Source organism: Cololabis saira, chromosome 13 (genome assembly GCF_033807715.1).
Source record: "Cololabis saira isolate AMF1-May2022 chromosome 13, fColSai1.1, whole genome shotgun sequence".
NCBI classification, from domain to species: Eukaryota; Metazoa; Chordata; class Actinopteri; order Beloniformes; family Belonidae; genus Cololabis; species Cololabis saira.
Window position 1 is genome coordinate 4,472,893 of NC_084599.1, and position 20,965 is coordinate 4,493,857.

Consider the following 20,965-nt stretch of genomic DNA (forward strand, 5'->3'; position numbering starts at 1 on the left):
CTTGAACCCTGGAGACACCGTCCCATCGTCCAGAGACGAGCCCCCCAGAGCTGCTGCAGCCTGTGCTGCAGCCTGTGCTGCAGTGACCAATAGGCTGTCCTGGACCAACTCTGCAGCACCCTCCTCCTGAAACTGATGCACTCTGACAAGCCAGGTCCTGGGTGGCCATTAACACATCATAAAATGTGGAAGCAAAACCCTTTTGTGGCATCTGAATGAACTAACTCGTCTTCTTGAGGAGCGATGTGGCAACGCCAACAGATAGCATCCCTGACACGGTCCACTGACTCCAGTCATTAGGTCTGCACGGCAGCTGAGCCGCTTCAGGCTCAAAGCTGAAACTGTACAAATATTCCTTTATTAACATATAAGAGCCTGCTACGTATGCAACAAAGAGTGGCGGTCCTGCAGTGACTAGCTCAGTTATATTGTTTAGAGTTTGCTCTCCGAGGCCTCGAGACAGAAACTCTCGCATCCACACTTGAAAACCAATTAATTCAGTCGTAGCATAATCTGCACTAATGGCAGCTTGTTACAGAAGCTCAGCTGAAAGTTTTCCACTTTAGTGTTTCTGCAGAGCTGCCTAAATGATCCCTGCTGGTACTAATGGCGCTTTGTAACATCTGCTATGATGAGTTGCTCTGCCAGCGGGGGAGTCGCGGATGCGTGAGAGCAGCCGACTGAGCGTTCACCATCGCCCCGGGTGAGACTCCACGTCTCAGACCAGTCAGGGAGGCACCGAGGAGCGAGGAGGAGGAAGTTTGAAGCACGTCGTCCCTCACGCCAGGCATGTGAACCAGCGGCGGAACATATCAGAGCCAGGTCGGGGGGGGGGGCGTATGACTGGGCCCTTTGCAGCTCTAACTGTAGCTACCTGTAAACCTGCTCCCTGACCAGGATGCAGCTTTTGCACTGCAAAAACAAAAAATCTTACCAGGAATATTTTTATTATTTCTAGTTAAAATGTCTCATTTTTAGTCAAAAAATCTCATTACACTTAAAACAACAGTCATTACCAGAAAAATTACTTATTTGACAATTTTCACCTGTTTCAAGTAAATTTTCACTTGAAATAAGTAGAAAAATCTCTTTTATCTTCTCATTACAAGCAAAAAAATCTTGTTCCACTGGCAGATTTTTCTACTTATTTTAAGTGAAAGTCTACATGAAACAGGTGATATTGTTGGTTTTTCCAGTGATGAGTCTTGTTTTAAGTGCAATGAGTATGAGTGTAATGTAATTTTTTGACTAAAAATGAGACATTTTAACTAGAAATAAGACAAGTATTCTTGTTAAGATTTTGAGTTTTTGCAGTGTGGCGGCCCGGACCCGGGGATGAATCTCTGCTAACAACGTCAGGTTCGTCTCCCACAGGAGGAGGATTAGGGCCAACCAAATATGCGTCTAGCTTGGGCAATTTGGCTTTTTCTTGTTCCCTTTTTTCTTTTTCTTTGCATTTTATCCCTCCACTTTTGTGTTTCTAACTCCCGCCCATGTTTAGGCTGTAGGATTACTGTGCTCTGTTGACAAATGATCCATGATGACGTATGACGCTGATAGACGGCTGTTGATGACCAACGATTTTACCCAAAATACATTTGGAGATTCACTTGCAATTTTAGTTTTAATGTTAACTGTGAGTGTGAAAATCTCAGCACAACATATTATACAATGCTTCATACCTAATATGAACCAAGTGGTGTCATAAAAAAAAAAAATTTTGAGGGCAAGGCCTGCTGCCTCGGGGGGGGGGGGCCCATTGGGGGGGAGTACCGACCCCCCAGGCCCCCCCCCATGTATGTATGTATGTGTGTGTGTGTGTTTGTGTGTGTGTGTGTGTGTGTGTGTGTGTGTGTGTGTGTGTGTGTGTGTGTGTGTGTGTGTGTGTGTGTGTGTGTGTGTATGTGTGTGTGTGTGTGTGTGTGTGTGTGTGTGTGTGTGTGTGTGTGTGTGTGTGTGTGTGTGTGTGTGTGTGTGTGTGTGTGTGTGTGTGTGTATGTATGTATGTATGTATGTATGTATGTATGTATGTATGTATGTATGTATGTATGTATGTATGTATGTATGTAGTATAAAGTATAGATGTACTTTTTGACATGATGTAGAGACTAACCGAATCAGAAAATAAATGTAGATCAAACGTAGATCTACGAAAGGTAGATCAAAATTGTTTTCTTTTAGATCAGGGGTGTCCAAAGTCGGTCCCTTTTTTTTATCAAACCATGATACAAGGAGCTTGGTCGTCAACAGAACTATCCAGACTTTGATGACAAGCTGGTGACGACCGTTAATTAGAATCAGGTGTGTTGATGCAGGAAACAACTTAAACACGCAGGACACCGGTGTTCTGCCAATCCTTGCTACCTGCCGAGAAATACTACTTTGTGGTTCTGCGCATGCGCACAGTGGATTTTCAATGTTTGATTACCACGCCCATCATTTCTTGCACGATGTAAAATGGATAATATGGGATGTTGAGTATTTGATACACGACCCATGACATGAATTGTATTACACTTTGTGAATATTATACGATAAAGAGAAAAAAAAAAACAAATCTATGGTTTTATTTGATATTCATTCAGTCATTGGCCTTTATTTAACCAGGCAGGTCATTAAGAACATTCTTATTTACAATGACGGACTGGCAAGAGACAGGGACCACTTGGGGTAAAAGGAAGTGGTTTTAGGGAGTAAAACACAGTAAAATTGTAGCTCTACAAAGGTAGAAAACCATTAGGGAGCATTTTTTGGCAAAGCAGCCGAAATTGGCAGAACACCGGCCCTCGAGGACCGACTTTGGACCAATGGAAGTGGGGGGGGGGCAGGGGGCCATTGGCCCCCCCACTTTTCCCTCCTCTCACATTCTTTTTACGTCGTGAATAACTCCTCAAATGCCCCTATATTGCAACACCTATGGTAAAAAGACATTTAAATCATTCCCGCCTATTAGGTAAAACAAATAAGGCAAACATATAACAGGAAGAATGTTTACATTTTAATCCAATCAAAGCGCACAAAATCAAATGCATACAGTGTACATCATAACCAATAAAATTGCTTCAATTCTTTGACGTGTGTTGCTGTACTTTGTTTACAGTAAGTCTATTTGAACCGTAAGCTAGCTTAATAACCTTGACTACCAGTAGGCTAATGCAAATTTCCTTACTTTACTAAGGATTTTTTTTAATAATAAAGCTTATTATTATTATTTTATGCCCATTATTATTATTTAATTCCTTGTCAGTTCAGAAAATTGTTTCGCAAATATCTCGTTTAAATAGATTCCTTTATTTGCAAAGCAAAATGCCTTAATGTTAATGAGGGTTTTGGTAACTAGCCTACTCTAAATAATTGTGTACTTTATTGTAAAGTGTTACCAGGGTTTCTCTGCAACAAGGTTCCATTTCAGCACCGCGGACAGCGCCAGCAGCACGGCGCTGTCCGCGGTGCTGGACTGTCCGCGGTGCTGAACTGGACGGTGGCGGAGAGGCGACTGAAAAGTCATTTCTGTCTCTCTTAAGATACACACACACACACACACACACACACACACACACACACACACACACACACACACACACACACACACACACACACACACACACACACACACACACACACACACACAAAAGGGACATCCCCAAAACTTCTAAACTGCTTAGAAATGTATTATTTTATATAAAAAAATAAAATGCTATGATTTAAAGTTTAAAGTGCCTTAATAGCATTGCACTTGCATGACTATACAGACAGACAACCATATAGCAACTGAAATATCCTCCTATGCTACGTACGTCCACATCAGCCCAGATCTAGAATATAGATACAAGTGAAGGTCGAGAAATTTGAATATGCTGTAAAACTTAATTTATTTCAATAATTTAATTTAAAAGGGGAAACGAATACATTACATAGTCTCATTACATGCAAAGCAAGATGTGTTAAATCTTTATTTGTTATAATTTTGATGATTGAATTGTTTATTGATTTTATAATATAGAGATTTTTTATTTAGGGTTTTCATAAGCCATAATCACCACAATTATAACAAATAAAGGCTTGAAATATCTCACTTTGAATGTAGTGGGAAATAATATATTTGTTTCACCTTTAGTTGAATTTACTACGAATGAAGTTTTATTCAAATATGTATACAAGTATATTCAACTTTTCCGACCTTCACCTGTATAATAAATAAGAGCATAATATATGTATGTATTGGTTCAATACGGAACGCAACTTTTAATTCCCAATTACGTAACAATTCCGTATTTCAAGGGACGGGTGGCGAGCCTACTTTGGACACCCCTGTATTAAAGGAATGTGGAGGATAACTCGCTGTTATTGTTGTGGTTCTTCGTCCCACCAGCAGGGGGCGCTGCCGCAGCTCCATCACCGCGCAGGCGCAGAAGAAGAAGAAGTTGAACTCTCCGTGTGACCGGCGGGTTGTTGCTGTTGCAGAGAGCCGGACTAGAGCAGAACTAACGCGGAATAACCTGCACCCAAACCCCGGTAGGGTTGACAACCGTCCCTTGAAAGACGGAATCGTCCCGTATTTATAAACTAAAGTACGTCCCGTATGGAGATGAAAGGGGACGCACTTTGTCCCGTATTAAGGCTGATTTATGGTTCCGCGTTACACCAACGGTGCGCGTCTCCGCATCCCCTACGCCGTCGATTTAACGCAGAACCATAAATCAGCCTTTACTGTGAGAGTCAGAAAATAGTCAAAAAACGTCAATGGAAAATGGCATTGAGCTGTTGAGTTCATAAGTTATTTTGTTCTGTTTTACTACAACTGTAGCTACAGTCAGTACTCGAGTTGTGATAAAAAAATCAGGGGGTTGGGGGATTTGATCATATGGGGACAGATAATTTGTGCTGATTACAAATAATATAATATATTACAAATAATAGCAGTGACCAAAACACCTGCAGAAATACTGCAGGAATGACATAGCAGCAGTTAAATGCAGCCTTCTGTAAGCTTTAAATATCCACTGGGCTTACATCAAATACATCAAAACACAACAATAAAAAACACTTTTCTGAACTTATCTAACTTATATAACTGATTATGTCCTTCGCAGGATAAGTAACATGGATCACTGCAAAAACTCAAAGTCTTAACAAGAATATTTGTCCTATTTCTAGTTAAAATGTCTCATTTTAGTAAAAAAAATCTCATTACACTTAAAACAAGACTCATCACTGGAAAAAACAAGAATTTTCACCTGTTTCAAGTAGATTTTCACTTGAAATAAGTAGAAAAATCTGAAAAAAAAGATTTTTTTGCATGTAATGAGAAGATAAATCTTGTCCCACTGGCAGATTTTTTACTTATTTCAAGTGATAATTTACTTGAAACAGGTGAAAATTGTCAAATAAGTTATTTTTCTGGTGTTATTTTTCTGGTGATGACTCTAAATGTTGAAATAGCAGTAAAACCACATTCATTGATGAAATGACATAAGGGATGGAAAGGAGGGATGGCAGTTTTACAGGGGGGATGATTTGGACCGTTTTTATTTCAGGGGGGGATGCCATCTCCCCTCATCCCCCCTCAACTCCAGTACTGTTACAGTCATGGCCTTTGAGGCACAAATATGTTTACAAGTTTTCTACAGACTTTCTGTTTGCACTTTTGTTATTGCACTAAAAATGTGCACTATTACAGGATGGATGTTCTGCTTTCTTTCTACTGTTTTATATTAATTTATACAATTTTAAGTTAAGCAGGACAGGTTTCTGTTTAAGAAAGATACTTATTTAATTCAGTTCATTTTGTTATTTTGTATTAAAGTGAATTGCTGGATAATAATTTCAGGTTCCTACGGGCGCTTGAAATCCTCGAAAGTGCTTGAATTTCAATGTTGTGTTTTCAAGGCCTGAAAAGTGCTGGAATTTTAGTTTAAGTGCTCGAAATTATAACTGTCTTTCACAAAATTGGGATCAGACTGTATAGTTTAGTTATTACAAGGAGAAATAAAATCAGTAAGATGAAACATAACCAGATGTTTACAGCATGATAAAAAGCGGAAAAAATAATTCTGAGTATGTATATATATATTCCTGTAGATATTTTACCCCAGCGATTAAGGTGCTTGAAGATTTTGAAAATGACCCTAGAAAGTGCTTGAATTTGACCTTGAAAAATGTGTAGGGACCCTGTAATTAGTTTTCCATGTGTTCATGGCATTCAAAAATATGCATCTCATTCAATTCAGGTTGGAGTCAAATAGTTAAAAAATCGTTTCACTCACAAAAAAAGGGGCTAAAAAAATTCACCGCGGCAGAAAGGGTGAAGGTAATGGGGTTGGCCGGCCCTGCTGATGAGCTGTCCCTTATTTATTTTCAGGGAGTTGGGAACCCTAGAGCCCGGATCCTGACCCGGACTCCGCGGACCGGAGCAGCATGGCCCCGCTCAGGTTCTGTGCCAACATCTCGTGGCTGTTCACGGAGCTGCCGGACCTGGGCAGCAGGATCCAGGCGGCCGCCGCCGCGGGGTTCCGCGCCGTGGAGGCGGCGTGGCCCTACGAGAGCGACCTGCAGCAGCTGCGGGGGGCCGCGGGGGCCGCGGGGGTGGAGGTGGTGCTGCTCAACACGCCGCCAGGTAACCCGCCGGAGGGGGGGGCCCGGCCTGGGGAAACCCGGCCTGGGGCGGAGCAAGGGTCCCAGCCCAGGGGGGGCAAAGCATTCTTGATGGAGCCCATGGCCTAAACATTTTATTTATTTATTTATTTATTATTATTTGTATTAGTTTGCACACAATAAAAGTAACACTTACAATCAAAATAGTAAAACAAATGTGACAGGAGAGGTGAAAAAGCCAACAGGCTTATGCAGCAGACCTCCCCTCAATTTAGGAAGTAAAACAGTAATTACAAAAAACACAACAAGACGAAAACTATAAACCAAAAACAAAGAAGATTAGACTAAATACAGTAGTTACAGATCATCAACACACAAAAAATAATCAACAACAAAAAAAAAAAATCAACAAAGAAAACTTGTCATTTTTTAAATGTGAATTAAATGAGATGATACATTTCTTTTAAAAATCTCTAGAGAAGCAGCTTTTGATAATGTGAGATTTGGAGTTCCATATCTGTACACCACGATATCTGAGGGAAAACTGGCCGTGTTTAGTTTTATAAAAAGGAAGATGAAAATGATTAACCTGTCTAGTATTATATGAATGTATTTGAGAATTATATTTGAAAAAATTACTAAACGATAGTGGTAAAGAAAAAGGCAAAAACATATGTTTGTATAAAAACACACATATCTGATGAATATTTATGTCTGATACTGAAAGAATTTTGAGTTTTCTGAACAGAGGAGTAGAGGGTTCTGTTCTGCCATGCTGTTAAAACATAATCGCTAAAAAAAATATGCCACAGATCAGCCTGTCTGACACAACCACAGCAGCAGCAACACGGTCACAACCATCACATGAGGTTTCAGCTCCATGGATTTACCAGTCATTATGTCAAACCTAATTATAAGCCTAATGCAGACTTTAAGATATAAGTATCAAACTGGAGATAAAAATCTAATGACATCCAGTGATGTGGGATTCAATACAGCAGAGTAGCACAATTCAGACACACGTGTTCAACCTACACGACAGGTTACAATGTGCAACGACATGTATTTAACACAATGACCGAGCGACAGGGCGGTCAAACAACAACAAACTATATAGGAAAGGCCATAAATTCAGCATTATGACAATGTTATCAGAAATAATTAATATTATAACAGCTTACAAATGACGGTTTCATCCAGTGGTGGGCAGGGAACCACAACAAAACATATTTACATCCAAGGAGGGGAAAAGGTGCAAATTGAACGATCCCAAATGCAAAAACTTTAATTTTAAAACTTTTTCAAATCCAAACTATTCACAGTATGTGTGTGTCCTCGTCATAGCACCATGAGCTTTAAGGCTGCACTGAGATGTGGCAACTGGTTAAAAGTAAACAGATAACATGTGCGCGCACGTACCCTGCATGACAGGCAGACACACAAGGGGAGAAGGAACTATTTCTTTCATTTTTACTTTTTAAACAACTTTATCCTTATGAACGCAAGTGTTATATAGTCCAACTGTCTTTATTATTATACATCACACTTTTTTTTTTCTCCCCCCACTTCGGCGTGGGCCCCCACACAGCAGTGGGCCCCCTCTGCCCCCCCGCCTGCTCCGCTAGTGCAGGGGCGGCGCCCTGCCAGGGGCCCCTGGACTCTGACCCCCCGTGTGTGTTGCAGGGGACCTGCAGGCGGGGGACCTGGGCCTCGGAGCCGTCCCGGGCAGGGAGACGGACTTCAGACGGGGCCTGGACCTGACCCTGGAGTACGCCCGGGCCCTGGGCTGTAAGAGGTGAGTGCAGGGTTCTGTTCTGTTCAGTCCTAGACAAGTCTGCCCTATGCTAAGGCCCCTGTTCACACGTAGCTCAAACGGTGGTGTTTTCATGCGTTTTGGCCGTTCGTTTACACGAAAACAAAGCTCAAAGTCACCAAAAACATTTCTGAAAACTCCGGCCAAAGTGGAGATTTGCAAAAACCCCATCTTCACATTTGCTTGTAAACAGAGGGAAACGGACATTTAGGCTTCATCTCTGCTGTGCGTCTGTGTGTCTTGTGTCCCCGGGTCAGGGTCCACCTGATGGCCGGACGGGTCCCTGCAGGCGCTCAGAGGGCCGCCGTTGCCTCGGAGATGGAGGACGTGTTCGTGCAGAACCTCACCTACGCTGCTGACGTCCTGGCAAAGGTTGGACTCCCAACACGCTGCACCACATTCAGGTCCAGTCCTGCAGCTCGCTGAATGTCTGCTGGTTGTGGAGGAAGAGATTTAAGAGAAAATACAATTCTGGTTTGAAGTTCAAAGAGCTTCAGTCGGGTATCATCCACCTGTAAGAGCTGCCTACACTAGATGAAGTTGTTGTTTTGGTATAATCTGTAACGCAGCTGTATCTTAACCAGCCAGAGGACCCAGACGGCCATGCAGAAAGAGAGCAGAGTCTTCTGGTCTGACTGACGTCAACTTCAAACTCCTGCAGTTGTCCCCAGAGAATAATGGCCCTTTTCCACTAGCACCTACTCAGCACTTTCCCACTAGACGTCTAACGTGCCAAGAAGATACTTTTCTGTAACTATTCTGCCGAGGTTCTAAGCTGCTGAGTCGGCTGTATCTGACATCATCACACTACAGGCCACCGATTGGTCGGGGGGTTGGAGTCAGACGTCTGAGTCAGGAGGAGGAAATCAGAGAAAGAGACTCTGACGGATTCTTGTTCATTTTATTCAACCAGCAACGGCAGCAGAAGTCTGTTTCTGATCCAACTCTGAGGGTCAGATGTTCATAAACCTGGTGCTGAGGAGAGAATTAAAAAGATCTAGACGGAGATAAGGAACGACCAGATCTACCAGGAGCTCTGTCTCTTCATAGCTGCTCACGGCTCCAGCTGACTTTTCAGCAGCACAGAGACAAACTATAAAATTAAAGCTGCAAGCATTAATGAACGGTCCTCCACCCTTGTGCACGTTCAGGCTGCAGTGGAAGCTTGTAGGACTTGATGTAGATTCTTCAGGCCTGGACATTTAGCGGATGACACCACCCACAACTCTCTGTGTCAAACCATTCAAAAGTTATGGCAGAAAGTAGGAACTATCAGATATCGACCAATCAGAAGAAGGGGGGGCTTTTTGGTGTCTATCGTCGCCACGGTAACGCGTTTGATTGAGAAATGTAATGCCCATCGTCGCAGGATGGAGACGCACATTTTGATGTATAACACACCTGGGTGCACGTTACGGTTCGGGCCGTATTAATTGCCGAAGGAATGGCATAAATTGCGCCAAAATGACATGATTAATTCAAAATGGCCGACTTCCTGTTCGGTTTCGGCCATGGCGACAAGAGACTTTTGTTTAAGTTGTGACATGATACAGGTGTGTACCGATTTTCCTGCATGTACGTCAAACCCTATTGTGGGGCTTGAGGCACAAAGTTTTCTAGGGGGCGCTGTTGAGCCGTTAGGCCACGCCCATTAATGCAAACCATTAAATATCACATTTATCACCAGGCGTGACTTGGGTGCAAAATTTGGTGACTTTTGGGGCACGTTTAGGTGGGCAAAAAGGCCCTCATTTCATCGGAAGAAATAGGTCTGGGCGATATGGACCAAAAGTCATATCTCGATATTTTCTAGCTAAATGGCGATACTCCATATATATCTCGATATTTTTTCTGTGCCTTAATTGGGGTTTCCCCCAAAGCATTATAGCATAGCATCTCTGTTAGCTTCATTTTTTTCTGAGGCAAACTTGTTCCTTTATTAACAGAGGTCTGCACAATATCAAAATGTATAAAACAAATGAAATAAAAATAAACTGCCTGCATATATAGAATAAAAATGCTTCTTGAATAAAATAAAACAAATATCCCTTTCCTGCATAACAATTAAATTAAAATACACTGTGCAATTAATACAATGTAGACAGTAACAGGCAGACTTTTCCACTGAGGTTGACAGTTGTGCAAATAACAAAACATTTGTGCAAATCTCAGATAAAACATTCAAGTCAATTTGTCACAAAATAAGCTATATCAAAATCATTAAAAAAAAAAATGTAAAAAAAAATATATATATATATATATATATTTTTTTTTTTTTTTTAAATCGATATAAACGATATTGTCTCGTACCATATCGTGTTTGAAAATATATCGATATATATTAAAATCTCGATATATCGCCCAGCCCTAGGAAGAAAGAAAGAAAAGAAAAACGAGAACATCTCCTACAGATACAATAGGGCCTTCGCACTGTCAGTGCTTGGGCCCTAATTAAAAAGCGTTGCCGCTTGAAGCTTCTCTCTCTCTCATTTTTTAACTTAAAGAGCATATTGCAGGTTGGAAACCCCTGTGAATCAATGTGTAGGAAAATAATGTAGGAACTGAATTTTCATTGAAATACGCATAAATATATACTACAGTGACCTCCGGAGTTGTTTTTGTGAGAGTATTTTACTTCCGCATCTGAAAAAGCTGAACCGGAAGTGACGTCGCATTGGGGAGCGCGGTGAATTCAACAATAGGAAAAATATTGGATCTTAATGTTAGTTGTGACATTGAAGAGGTTGTGAATGTGTATTCACACCAATATGACGGGCCACAGCCTTATAATTACGAAACCCGTTAGTCCCCCCACGTTCTTTTGATTGACAGCTGAAACTCGCTTTTTAAAAGGCTGATTTATGGGTCCGCGTTACACCAACGCAGACCCTACGGCGTAGGTTACGCGGCGACGCACAGAACGCTGCGTGCGCCGCGTACCCTACACCGTAGGCTACGCCGTCGATTTTACGCAGAACCATAAATCCGCCTTTATTCACTGCAGCACCCGCCCGTGCTCCTGAAAGAAACTCCGAAAATAACTCCTAAAAGATGGGTGAGTACTTGTAATCTGTCTACGTTTGTACTTTCTAAACAGAAAACAGGCTTATTATCTTCTCTTTTTTCTGATTAAAGCATCCGAAATAGCCGGGTATTTTTAAAACCGAATACTTCCCCCCCTTCGTTTATAAAATAATTTGTATCCACATTACATCGTTGTTAAAAAAAAAAAAAAACCTTCCACACAGAACCGAAGATCTGCGTTTTCGACCACTTTCATAAGAGAAAGACCTGTAGATCATCTGGTCTTCCAGCCTCTGGGCCGCCTCTGTTGCGCCGCTTCCCCGGGATCCGCGCCTCCTCCTCGGATAACGAGCTGGAGTTTCCCCGTGTCCGCCGCGGAGCTGCCGTGTTAATCGACGCAGCCCTGCTGCAGCACACTGCAGCCCTGGGGAAGCTGCGCCGCTTCCCCGGGAGCTGCGCCTCCTCCTCGGGTAACGAGCTGGAGTTTCCCCGTGTCCGCCGCGGAGCTGCTGCGTTAATCGACGCAGCCCAGCTGCAGCCCTGCTGCGCGTCGCCGCGTACCCTACGGCGTAGGCTCCGCGTCGGTGTAACAGTGTCAAGAGCAGAGACAATTTATTTAATAAATAGCTTGGAGGACAGATGGTGGATCATCTGCAGTTCTGGATCGCACGTTAGACGTCAGACTCAGAGCAGATTTGTTGTTGTTTTGGAGCATAATGTGACGTTGGAAAACGCAGAACTCCGGTTGTCTCTGTCTACACCAGGTCTACACGCATCTACATAAACAGAGTTTTCAAAAATCTTCCCTTTGCCTGGATTTTTGTTAAACATTCGTTTATTTGCGTTTTCATGTGGATGACAGGTCCAAACGTAGGAAAATATCTTGGGTTTAGCAGATACCCGGCTACGTGTGTACGGGGTCTGGGCAGTCAGATGGGGCAGCTGTGGAGACGTCTCCCTGGTGTGACGTCATATGACGCGGTGGTCGAAAAAAAAAGCGTTTGTAGAGCTTGGCTAAAATCAGCCACTTTTTCCTCTGAATAAGTGCCCTTATGTCTTGTAAAACATATTAAATCCTACATTAACTTCTCACATAGTCATTTTCACATAAGGTCAGGTATCATTTTTGAAAAAATTCTAACCTGCAATATGCTCTTTAATATCAACACAAGCCACAGATCCAGCAGCACATCTATCATCTCCTCCAGGTTCTACATCTTTAGTGGTGTTGTCTTCTTCATTTAGATACACAATGAAATACGTCACAGCAGCTTCTCTCTAACCTCCTACTTCTGATCCAGGTGGTGGATTGTAGTGGAAAAGAAACCAGGCTGAGTTTAGATGAGTAGAGCCGAGTAGGTGCTGGTGGAAAAGCACCATAATGGCGTCCAGTTCTGGACCAGAGCTGGGAGATGCTGCGTTGTCCCCCCCGTCACCAGCTGGTCTGCTGCTGCTACACAGCATTTATGCATCAATGTGTGAAACAGGTTTCCTTCAGTTAGTGTTGGTGAAGTGAGAGGAAACGGCAGTGAAAGAGCCTGATGCAGCCGTGGTCGGTACTGATCCACATGTCTCCCACAGGAGGACATCACTGGACTGATAGAGCCCATCAACACCAGAATCACAGACCCGCGCTACTTCCTGGACTCTCCTCAGCAGGGTAAGACGTCGCCATAGCAACCCCAGACGGGCTTCCAGAGCGTCCCGGGGACCACCAACGAGTCCGGAGCTTCGGTGCTGGTCCTCCCCGGACCTTCGGTGCTGGTCCTCCCCGGGGTTTTATACTGTGGACCTTCGGTGCCGGTCCTCCCCGGACCTATTGTAATTTTTTGAGATAGGATATTTGAGTTTTCTTAAGCTGTAAACCATGATCAGCAATATTAAAATAATAAAAGGCTTACAATATTTCAGTTAATTTGTAATGAATCCAGAATGTATGACATTTTAGTTTTTGTAATTACAGAAAATCACAATATTCTAATTTTCTGAGACAGTCCTGTAGAGGTAGATTAAATGTTGAAGCTAGTGATAAACCAGCGCAGCCCGCCATGCGTCCCTGACCCGATGACAGTGTGGTGGGGGGTTTGGGGTCTCCATGGTGACGTGCAGCTCTTCTCCTCTGTCTGCAGCGGCGGCCATCCTGGACAAGGTGGGGAGGACTAACATCAAGCTGCAGATGGTGAGTGGTTGTTTGGTTGATGGTCTGAGAAGAGAGTCCTAGTGAGCTGTTGACGTGACCGGGTCTGACCTGCAGGACCTGTTCCACTGGCAGATCATGGGCGGGAACCTGACCCAGAACATGCACAAGTACTTCCCTCTGATCGGTGAGTGGCCCCAGATACCGTGAGCAGCGTGGTTACGCCGAGTTGAGTGGGGATAAGGGGGGATGAGGGGGGATGGCATCCCCCCTCATCCCCCCTGAAATAAAAATGGTCCAAATCATCCCCCCTGAAATAAAAACGGTCCAAATCATCCCCCCTGAAATAAAAACGGTCCAAATCATCCCCCCTGTAAAACTGACATCCCTCCTTTCCATCCCTTATGTCATTTCATCAATGAATGTGGTTTTACTGCTATTTCAACATTTAGAGTCATCACCAGAAAAATAACACCAGAAAAATAACTTATTTGACAATTTTCACCTGTTTCAAGTAAAGTTTCACTTGAAATAAGTAGGAAAATCTGATTTATCTTCTCATTACAAGCAAAAAAATCTTGTTCCACTGGCAGATTTTTCTACTTATTTTAAGTGAAAATCTACTTGAAACAGGTGAAAATTGTTGTTTTTTCCAGTGATGAGTCTTGTTTTAAGTGTAATGAGATTTTTTTTTACTAAAATGAGACATTTTAACTAGAAATAAGACAAATATTCTTGTTAAGATTGTGAGTTTTTGCAGTGATCCATGTTACTTATCCTGTGAAGGACAGAGTCATATTGATAAGTTCAGAAAAGTGTTTTTTATTGTTGTGTTTTGATGTATTTGATGTAAGTCCAGTGGATATTTCAAGCTTACAGAAGGCTGCATTTAACTGCTGCTATGTCATTCCTGCAGTATTTCTGCAGCTGTTTTGGTCACTGCTATTATTTGTAATATATTATATTATTTGTAATCAGCACTAATTATCTGTCCCCACATGATAAAATCCACCATCCCCCCTGATTTTTTTTACAACTGGAGTACTGTTCACGTCACCCCATGGTCATGTGTCCACTACTGCCAACCCGCCCAAACCCAGAAGGACCCGGGACAGGACGCCGGTGCACCGGGACCCTCCGGAGCCCGGGTTCAGGTTCAGGACGCCCGTCTAGACTCGGTTCCACTGTGTGACGGTCCGGTCCCAGAAATGTGGACGAGGCCGACACGGGCTGCGTCTTTCACAGTAAAGTTAGCTGGGAGCGTCTGTGGTGCAGCGCTGGCTGCAGACCTGCACACTAGAGCCCTGCTATAGCGGGACTGTTTTCTTCATCCCGCACCATTTCTGACCATTACCGCCCGCAAACTGTGTGTTCCCTTCCGGCCCGCATCCGCAAAACTCTGAGAATTCATGCCGCACAATAAGAGAGATGTATTGATTTTGTTTCTTCTCCCGTCCCGCAAGAGAAATGTCCAGACAAATGTATCTGATTTAATGTTAACATGATCATTGTGGAGCTTGATGGATAATTGACAGTTCATAGGTCACCTGACCCAAAGTTAGATGCAAATCCATCATTATCATCATCCACAAGATATTTCTCCTTTCGTACACGCATCAATGATTGATTGAGGTTATAGCAACGAGAGTAGCTGTGAGTGGCTCAAATAACACTAATAAATAACATAAAGTAAACAAAGTTAACGAATAAAACAGATTAATTTCACAAATGAATCACTTGGCCATTACATATCTGTGGAGGAAGAGAATGTTGCTGACTGACTGCTGGTTCCAATCCCTCGTCTCTTCCAAGATGCTCCACAGACACTAAACACAGTTTCTCCAAATATCTTTTTGTCTCCCTGTTGGTTCCAGGTCACGTCCAGATCGCCCAGGTTCCCGGCAGGAACGAGCCCGGCAGTCCGGGAGAGCTGGACTACGGCTACCTGCTGGGCCAGCTGGAGACGCTGGGCTACCAGGGCTACGTGGGCTGCGAGTACAAGCCGCTGGGTGAGTCCCGCCCGCCGCTGGTTCTGGAGCTGAGACCCGCTCAGAGGAGGCTGACGGTCTGTCCCCGGCAGGTTCCACCGAGGACGGTCTGGGCTGGATCAGAGAGTACTGGGGACGGGGACGGTAGACGCCGCGGCGCGGCCGTCTGGACCAGACACTCGTCACGCTTGTTCCCGCCTCAGCAGGAGCCCACAGGAGACCCGGGGACTCAGAGAGGATCCAGGCCCGGGACTAGGCCTGGGTTGAATAAATCCATTTTCTGATTCTAAATCAATTCTCATATTAATTCCTAAAAATGGATTCGTATGTCTAAAGATCGATTTTTAAAATTTTTTTATTTTTAAATTTATTTTTTTATTTTTTCATTATTACAACTTTTGGTATTTTTTTGTTAATGCCCAAAAAAGGAATGTTTTGTTGGACAAAAGAATAACTGGTGCCATGATTTTGCCTTTAAATATGTTTAAAAGGTATGAAAACATTACAGTTTTCATTTATAATTGCATAAATTGTCTATATTTCATTACTTTATATACTGTCTTGGGGTTACATTTGCATAAAATGCTGAAAAACCAAATTCTAAAAAAATTAAAAACCGAAATAGACCAAAAATGGAAAAAATAAAAACGGAATGTGGGAAAAAATCTAACTGATTTCATCCGTCTCTGTTTCCTCCCTGGATGTGTTTGGTAATTCTGACCCACACGATGTTTCTGTTTCAGTTCTATCAGCATTCTGGGAGCTGATTGGTCCTTACAGCATCATTAGCTGCAATACTTGCTGTTGAATCTCAATATAATACTAGTATTAATATGTTGCATAACTACAGTCATATCATTCATGCAACAGCTGAAAAAACTGTTTTAATAACACTAACCCAAATCAATGTCGGAATTGAATAAAATCGATTCTGAATGGGAATGGAATGGATCCCCAGCCGTGGCCGTGACACCTGAAGTCTGAACTGGTCTACGATGGAAACGCGTTGGTACCAGACCGTGGGCTGCTCTAAACCGCTCCTGGTTCAGTGTCTGAGTTGATGTCTGCTGGGAACCCACGCGTCAGGTGAATAAAATAGTACAAAAACACGTTGTGGTCGTCACCTCAAACATTCTTAGACTTCGTAAATCTTAGCATCTTTTATTGAGTTAAAAATACTGACAGTCGTCAGTCTCCGTCTGTACCTGCTTTGTTCTGAGGTTAGTGACATCAGAGGGGAAACATTTCTCTTCCGGAGTGACTATTTACACCCGGGTACAAATAGCAGCCCCATCAGCTGAGCTACAGTAGAGCTTTCATTCTGTCTTGGAAATTGTCCTAATTTCTCAAAATATCAAAATCTCTCGCTCAGGTCTGTTTGTTTGTTAGTTGTTAAGTTTTCTACTTAACAAATAGCATTACTAATAGTACTTTTACAATTATGTTCTAATGGACCTTTTGGCTGCTTGTGGGCGGAGCCTAAGGTCTTTCTGTTGCTAGGCAACATGAAAGGGAACCCCTGCCCTTGGGTGGAGCCTGTGTTCCCCGGTTGCCAGGCAACATGAACTGATGACCGACATGTGACCTCAGCAGTAGTTCTAGTTCTTTATGACGTCATCAGTGACATCACAACATCTCTGTTGACCTTTTATGACACAGAACCCAAAAAAAGAATTTAAAAATGTGCCCGAGGAACCTGACCTTTGACACTGCAGGGATAGGAAACCTATGACACGTGTGTTTGTAAAAATGTGTGGGAACTCACCATTTTCTCAAAGCTGTATGGCTTTTTTATGGCAAAATTTGTACTTTTTTTGGTAAGATTTTTATGAATTTTTTCCGTGAAATTCTATGACTTGTTCCTGGTTCCAGAAATTGTGACTTTTTTTTCCAATAAACTGTATGACTTTTCATTGGGTATTCTGTTTGTATGTTTGATGTACTGCTATATACAGTATTCACCCTGTTGACATATGAAAACAATATTAAAACAAATACGTTGCCCATGCGCATGTGCACCAACGTGTGAGCACTGGAAGACGCAATTTCATTTCAATTTTCATTCGTTCACATTTCACTGCCCTGTGATGAAGAAAGAATGAAGAAAACCCTTCTGAAACGGAGTAACGTTATGCTTTACGGAAGAGTATTAGGGCCATGCAGGAGAAAAAATATTTAGTTTATCAAAGAGGTCAAAGAGTGGAATGAACTTCCAGAAGAAGTCGTGCAGGCCCAGTCTGTGAACTCTTTTAAGAACAGACTGGATAGGTTCTGGTCAAACAAAGACTTTTTGTACGATTTTAGAGCTGATAGGTGATGCAAAATGGATTTAATTAATCTGTGTGTGATTTTATGAAATGTTTTGAATGTAAATTTTAGTCTATATATTTATTGTAAGTTATTTTTGATACCGATGTAAAGGACACATGTCCTGTATCGGTCAATTTATTAAACTTTATTAAACTTTATAGTTTTATAGTTTGTTTCCCAGCATGTAGTAGAGAGGTGCTCCGTGGAGACGGTCTGGACCTGGACCTGGACCAGGACCTGGTCCAGCGCAGCTAGAGCTGAGGTCAAGGTTCAAGCCCCCGGGGGGGCAGATAGAACTCCTGCACACAACCACACTTACACTCACGGTTTCATTCAGCTGCTTTATTCAACATTTCACACTATAAAGTATTCTGTATGTACACAATATACATCAGTCAGTCAGTTAGTTTACAGGCTCACGTTGTGCTTGAGGACGACAAGGCTCTTGTTCCCAGCGGGGTCTGGATGTCCTGGTTTGGGACCTCACAGAGCCCGCTGGGTTTCCCCCTGGTGGAGGAGTGGCGGTTCCCTGCAGCGGCCCCCTGCAGCGGTTCCCTGCAGCGGTTCCCTGCAGCGGTTCCCTGCAGCGGTTCCCTGCAGCGGCCCCTGCAGCGGTTCCCTGCAGCGGTTCCCTGCAGCGGGCCCCTGCAGCGGTTCCCTGCAGCGGTTCCCTGCAGCGGTTCCCTGCAGCGGCCCCTGCAGCGGCCTCTGCAGCGGTTCCCTGCAGCGGCCCCTGCAGCGGCCCCTGCAGCGGCCTCTGCAGCGGTTCCCTGCAGCGGCCCCTGCAGCGGTTCCCTGCAGCAGTTCCCTGCAGCGGTTCCCTGCAGCGGCCCCTGCAGCAGTTCCCTGCAGCGGTTCCTGCAGCAGTTCCCTGCAGCGGTTCCCTGCAGTGACCCCCTGCAGCAGTTCCCTGCAGCGGTTCCCTGCAGTGACCCCCTGCAGCAGTTCCCTGCAGCGGTTCCCTGCAGTGACCCCCTGCAGCAGTTCCCTGCAGCGGCCCCTGCAGCGGTTCCCTGCAGCAGCCCCCTGCAGCGGTTCCCTGCAGCGGTTCCCTGCAGCAGCCCCCTGCAGCGGTTCCCTGCAGCGGTTCCCTGCAGCGGTTCCCTGCAGCGGTTCCCTGCAGCGCCTCCAACCGTCTTCTCTCACATGCAGTCCTGCATGTAGCACGTTAAAAGAACCTTTTCCTCTTTAAAAATCATTCAGAGCTTTCTAAATTGCGTCAGGCACGAGTCGCAGAGCATCTGCAGAGCCGCCGCAGCAGCAACAGTATCACTTCATGTGAAAGTAAACGATGCAAAAACAACAGAAAGGCACTTCATGGCACCAAATCTGGCAGAGTGAAAGCTATCATTAACCCCCCCTCTCCCACATGCAGCTCTCAGCTTCCTCACAGAAACACCTGGTTACCGTCTGAAGGCACAACATCACGACACTAACATTCACTGCAGCTGGAGGTTGCTATGGAGACACGTGACGGTTCCCTGGTGGAGCAGGTCAAAGGTCACCGTGGTCTCTTGCTGCACCTTCACCTTCCAGACGGACGTCCGGGAGCTCGGTGTCTCCAGCAGCTGATGGGACAGGAACTCAACTAAGACTAGCCTTCGTTTGGGTCGGATTACACTCGCCGCACGCCGGATCAGCCACCCACCAGGAGGCCAGGGGTCCAGGAACCCACCCAGGAACCCAGGAACCCACCCAGGAACCCAGGGGTCCAGGAACCCGGCCCCTGGAAACAACAGAAGTTGTCTCATCCAGGCGTCCTTTTAAAGTCACCTGCTTCGTTATGTTTGATGTGAGACAGATGTGGCAGAACCAGCGGAAACTGGAATTCTTTGACCCCAAACGAAGCAGGAGAAGCTCCTGGAGCGGGTCGGTCCTGGAGCCGGTCCGGGTGCGAGTGCCGGGCCCGGCCAGCTCTACAGCAGCCCGGTCCACAGGTTGTAGCAGGCCGTGTTGATGACGGACTCCAGGTGGTGGTACATGGACACCAGCTGGGGGGGGGGGCTGGTGCCGGCCTGCGGCGCTGACGGCAGCGCCTCCCGGAACACCACCTTTAAGCTCTGGGGGAGACAGAGATCAGAAACACGTCAGCTACGCGTCAGCAACACGTCAGCTACGCGTCAGCAACACGTCAGCTACGCGTCAGTAAAACGTCAGCAACGCGTCAGTAAAACGTCAGCAACGCGTCAGTAAAACGTCAGCAACACGTCAGTAAAACGTCAGCAACACGTCAGTAAAACGTCAGCAACGCGTCAGTAAAACGTCAGCAACACGTCAGCAACGCGTCAGTAAAACGCCAGCAACGCGTCAGTAAAACGTCAGCAACACGTCAGTAAAACGTCAGCAACACGTCAGCAACGCGTCAGCTACACGTCAGCAACACGTCAGCAACGCGTCAGTAAAACGTCAGCAACATGTCAGCAACACGTCGTCAGCAACACGTCAGTAACACGTCAGGAGTGTGTGTCTAGCCAAGGCAGCGAAGTGCACGCTTTTATTTTGAAGGGCAATGTTTTTGCTGTCGTGTTTTATTTTATGTCTTTGAGAGCTGTTAATATGCAGGGAGAAAAGGGTATTAGTGTACATGTTCTTGTTAATGTTCATAATGTTCAACACGCATTACCGGAAGTATAGGAAGTATTTTATTTTCTAAACTGCACTTACTGCGTTGCGGAGGGTCTTCCTCTTTGCTCCGTGACTTTATTTATTTATTTACTTTATTTTGCTGCTCTCAGTAATTTTATTGTTTTAGTGGTAAGAGTGAATTCATGTTACTTAAAAATATTTATAAGGTTGGTGTAGTCAGTTTGTTATATCGCAGAACTGTTAAAATATTACCCGTCATGCGTAAATTTGTAAATAGAGAAGTTGTTGCAGTCTGTGAGTAGCTAGTCAGGCTAGAGGGTACAGTTGAGTCTGGTTGCTAACAGGAGACATTTTCCTTATGTTGTTACAGAGCACAGAGAGCGTGCATGAGAAACTTTGTAAACATTCAATGTTCTTCTCCATAATGCAGGTATGAGAGTTAAAGTTATAGTATGCAATGTTTGAGAGCTAGCAAGACTTGAAAGTGGCACCACCTCTAAGCCCCGCCCCCTC

General features: G+C 44.2%; 2 protein-coding genes across 9 annotated transcripts in view; one reads left to right on the plus strand and one right to left on the minus strand.

Annotated features, from left to right (window-relative positions):
• Positions 1–4,410: 4,410 nt before the first annotated feature.
• Positions 4,411–17,467, plus strand: hyi (hydroxypyruvate isomerase). Of its 2 annotated transcripts, none has more exons than XM_061737407.1 (9): positions 4,411–4,515; positions 6,362–6,616; positions 8,278–8,389; positions 8,665–8,779; positions 13,013–13,091; positions 13,561–13,610; positions 13,686–13,755; positions 15,443–15,577; positions 15,649–17,467. In XM_061737407.1, the coding sequence occupies exons 2-9, from the start codon at positions 6,418–6,420 to the stop codon at positions 15,702–15,704; spliced, it is 816 nt and encodes a 271-aa protein (XP_061593391.1). In that variant the 5' UTR covers positions 4,411–4,515; positions 6,362–6,417; the 3' UTR covers positions 15,705–17,467. The 2 variants fall into 2 exon arrangements, with proteins under 2 accessions (XP_061593391.1, XP_061593390.1); XM_061737406.1 differs by having other exon boundaries at positions 4,441–4,571.
• A 726-nt stretch (positions 17,468–18,193) lies between these two features.
• The window catches only part of szt2 (SZT2 subunit of KICSTOR complex), a 146,417-nt gene continuing 143,645 nt past the window's right edge, over positions 18,194–20,965 (minus strand). For all 7 annotated transcript variants that reach the window (XM_061737403.1, XM_061737401.1, XM_061737402.1 and 4 more), the window contains one exon: positions 18,194–19,926. In XM_061737403.1, coding sequence (XP_061593387.1) covers positions 19,783–19,926 — 144 coding nt within the window. In that variant the 3' untranslated portion in view covers positions 18,194–19,782. The remainder of the gene's footprint in view (positions 19,927–20,965) is intronic.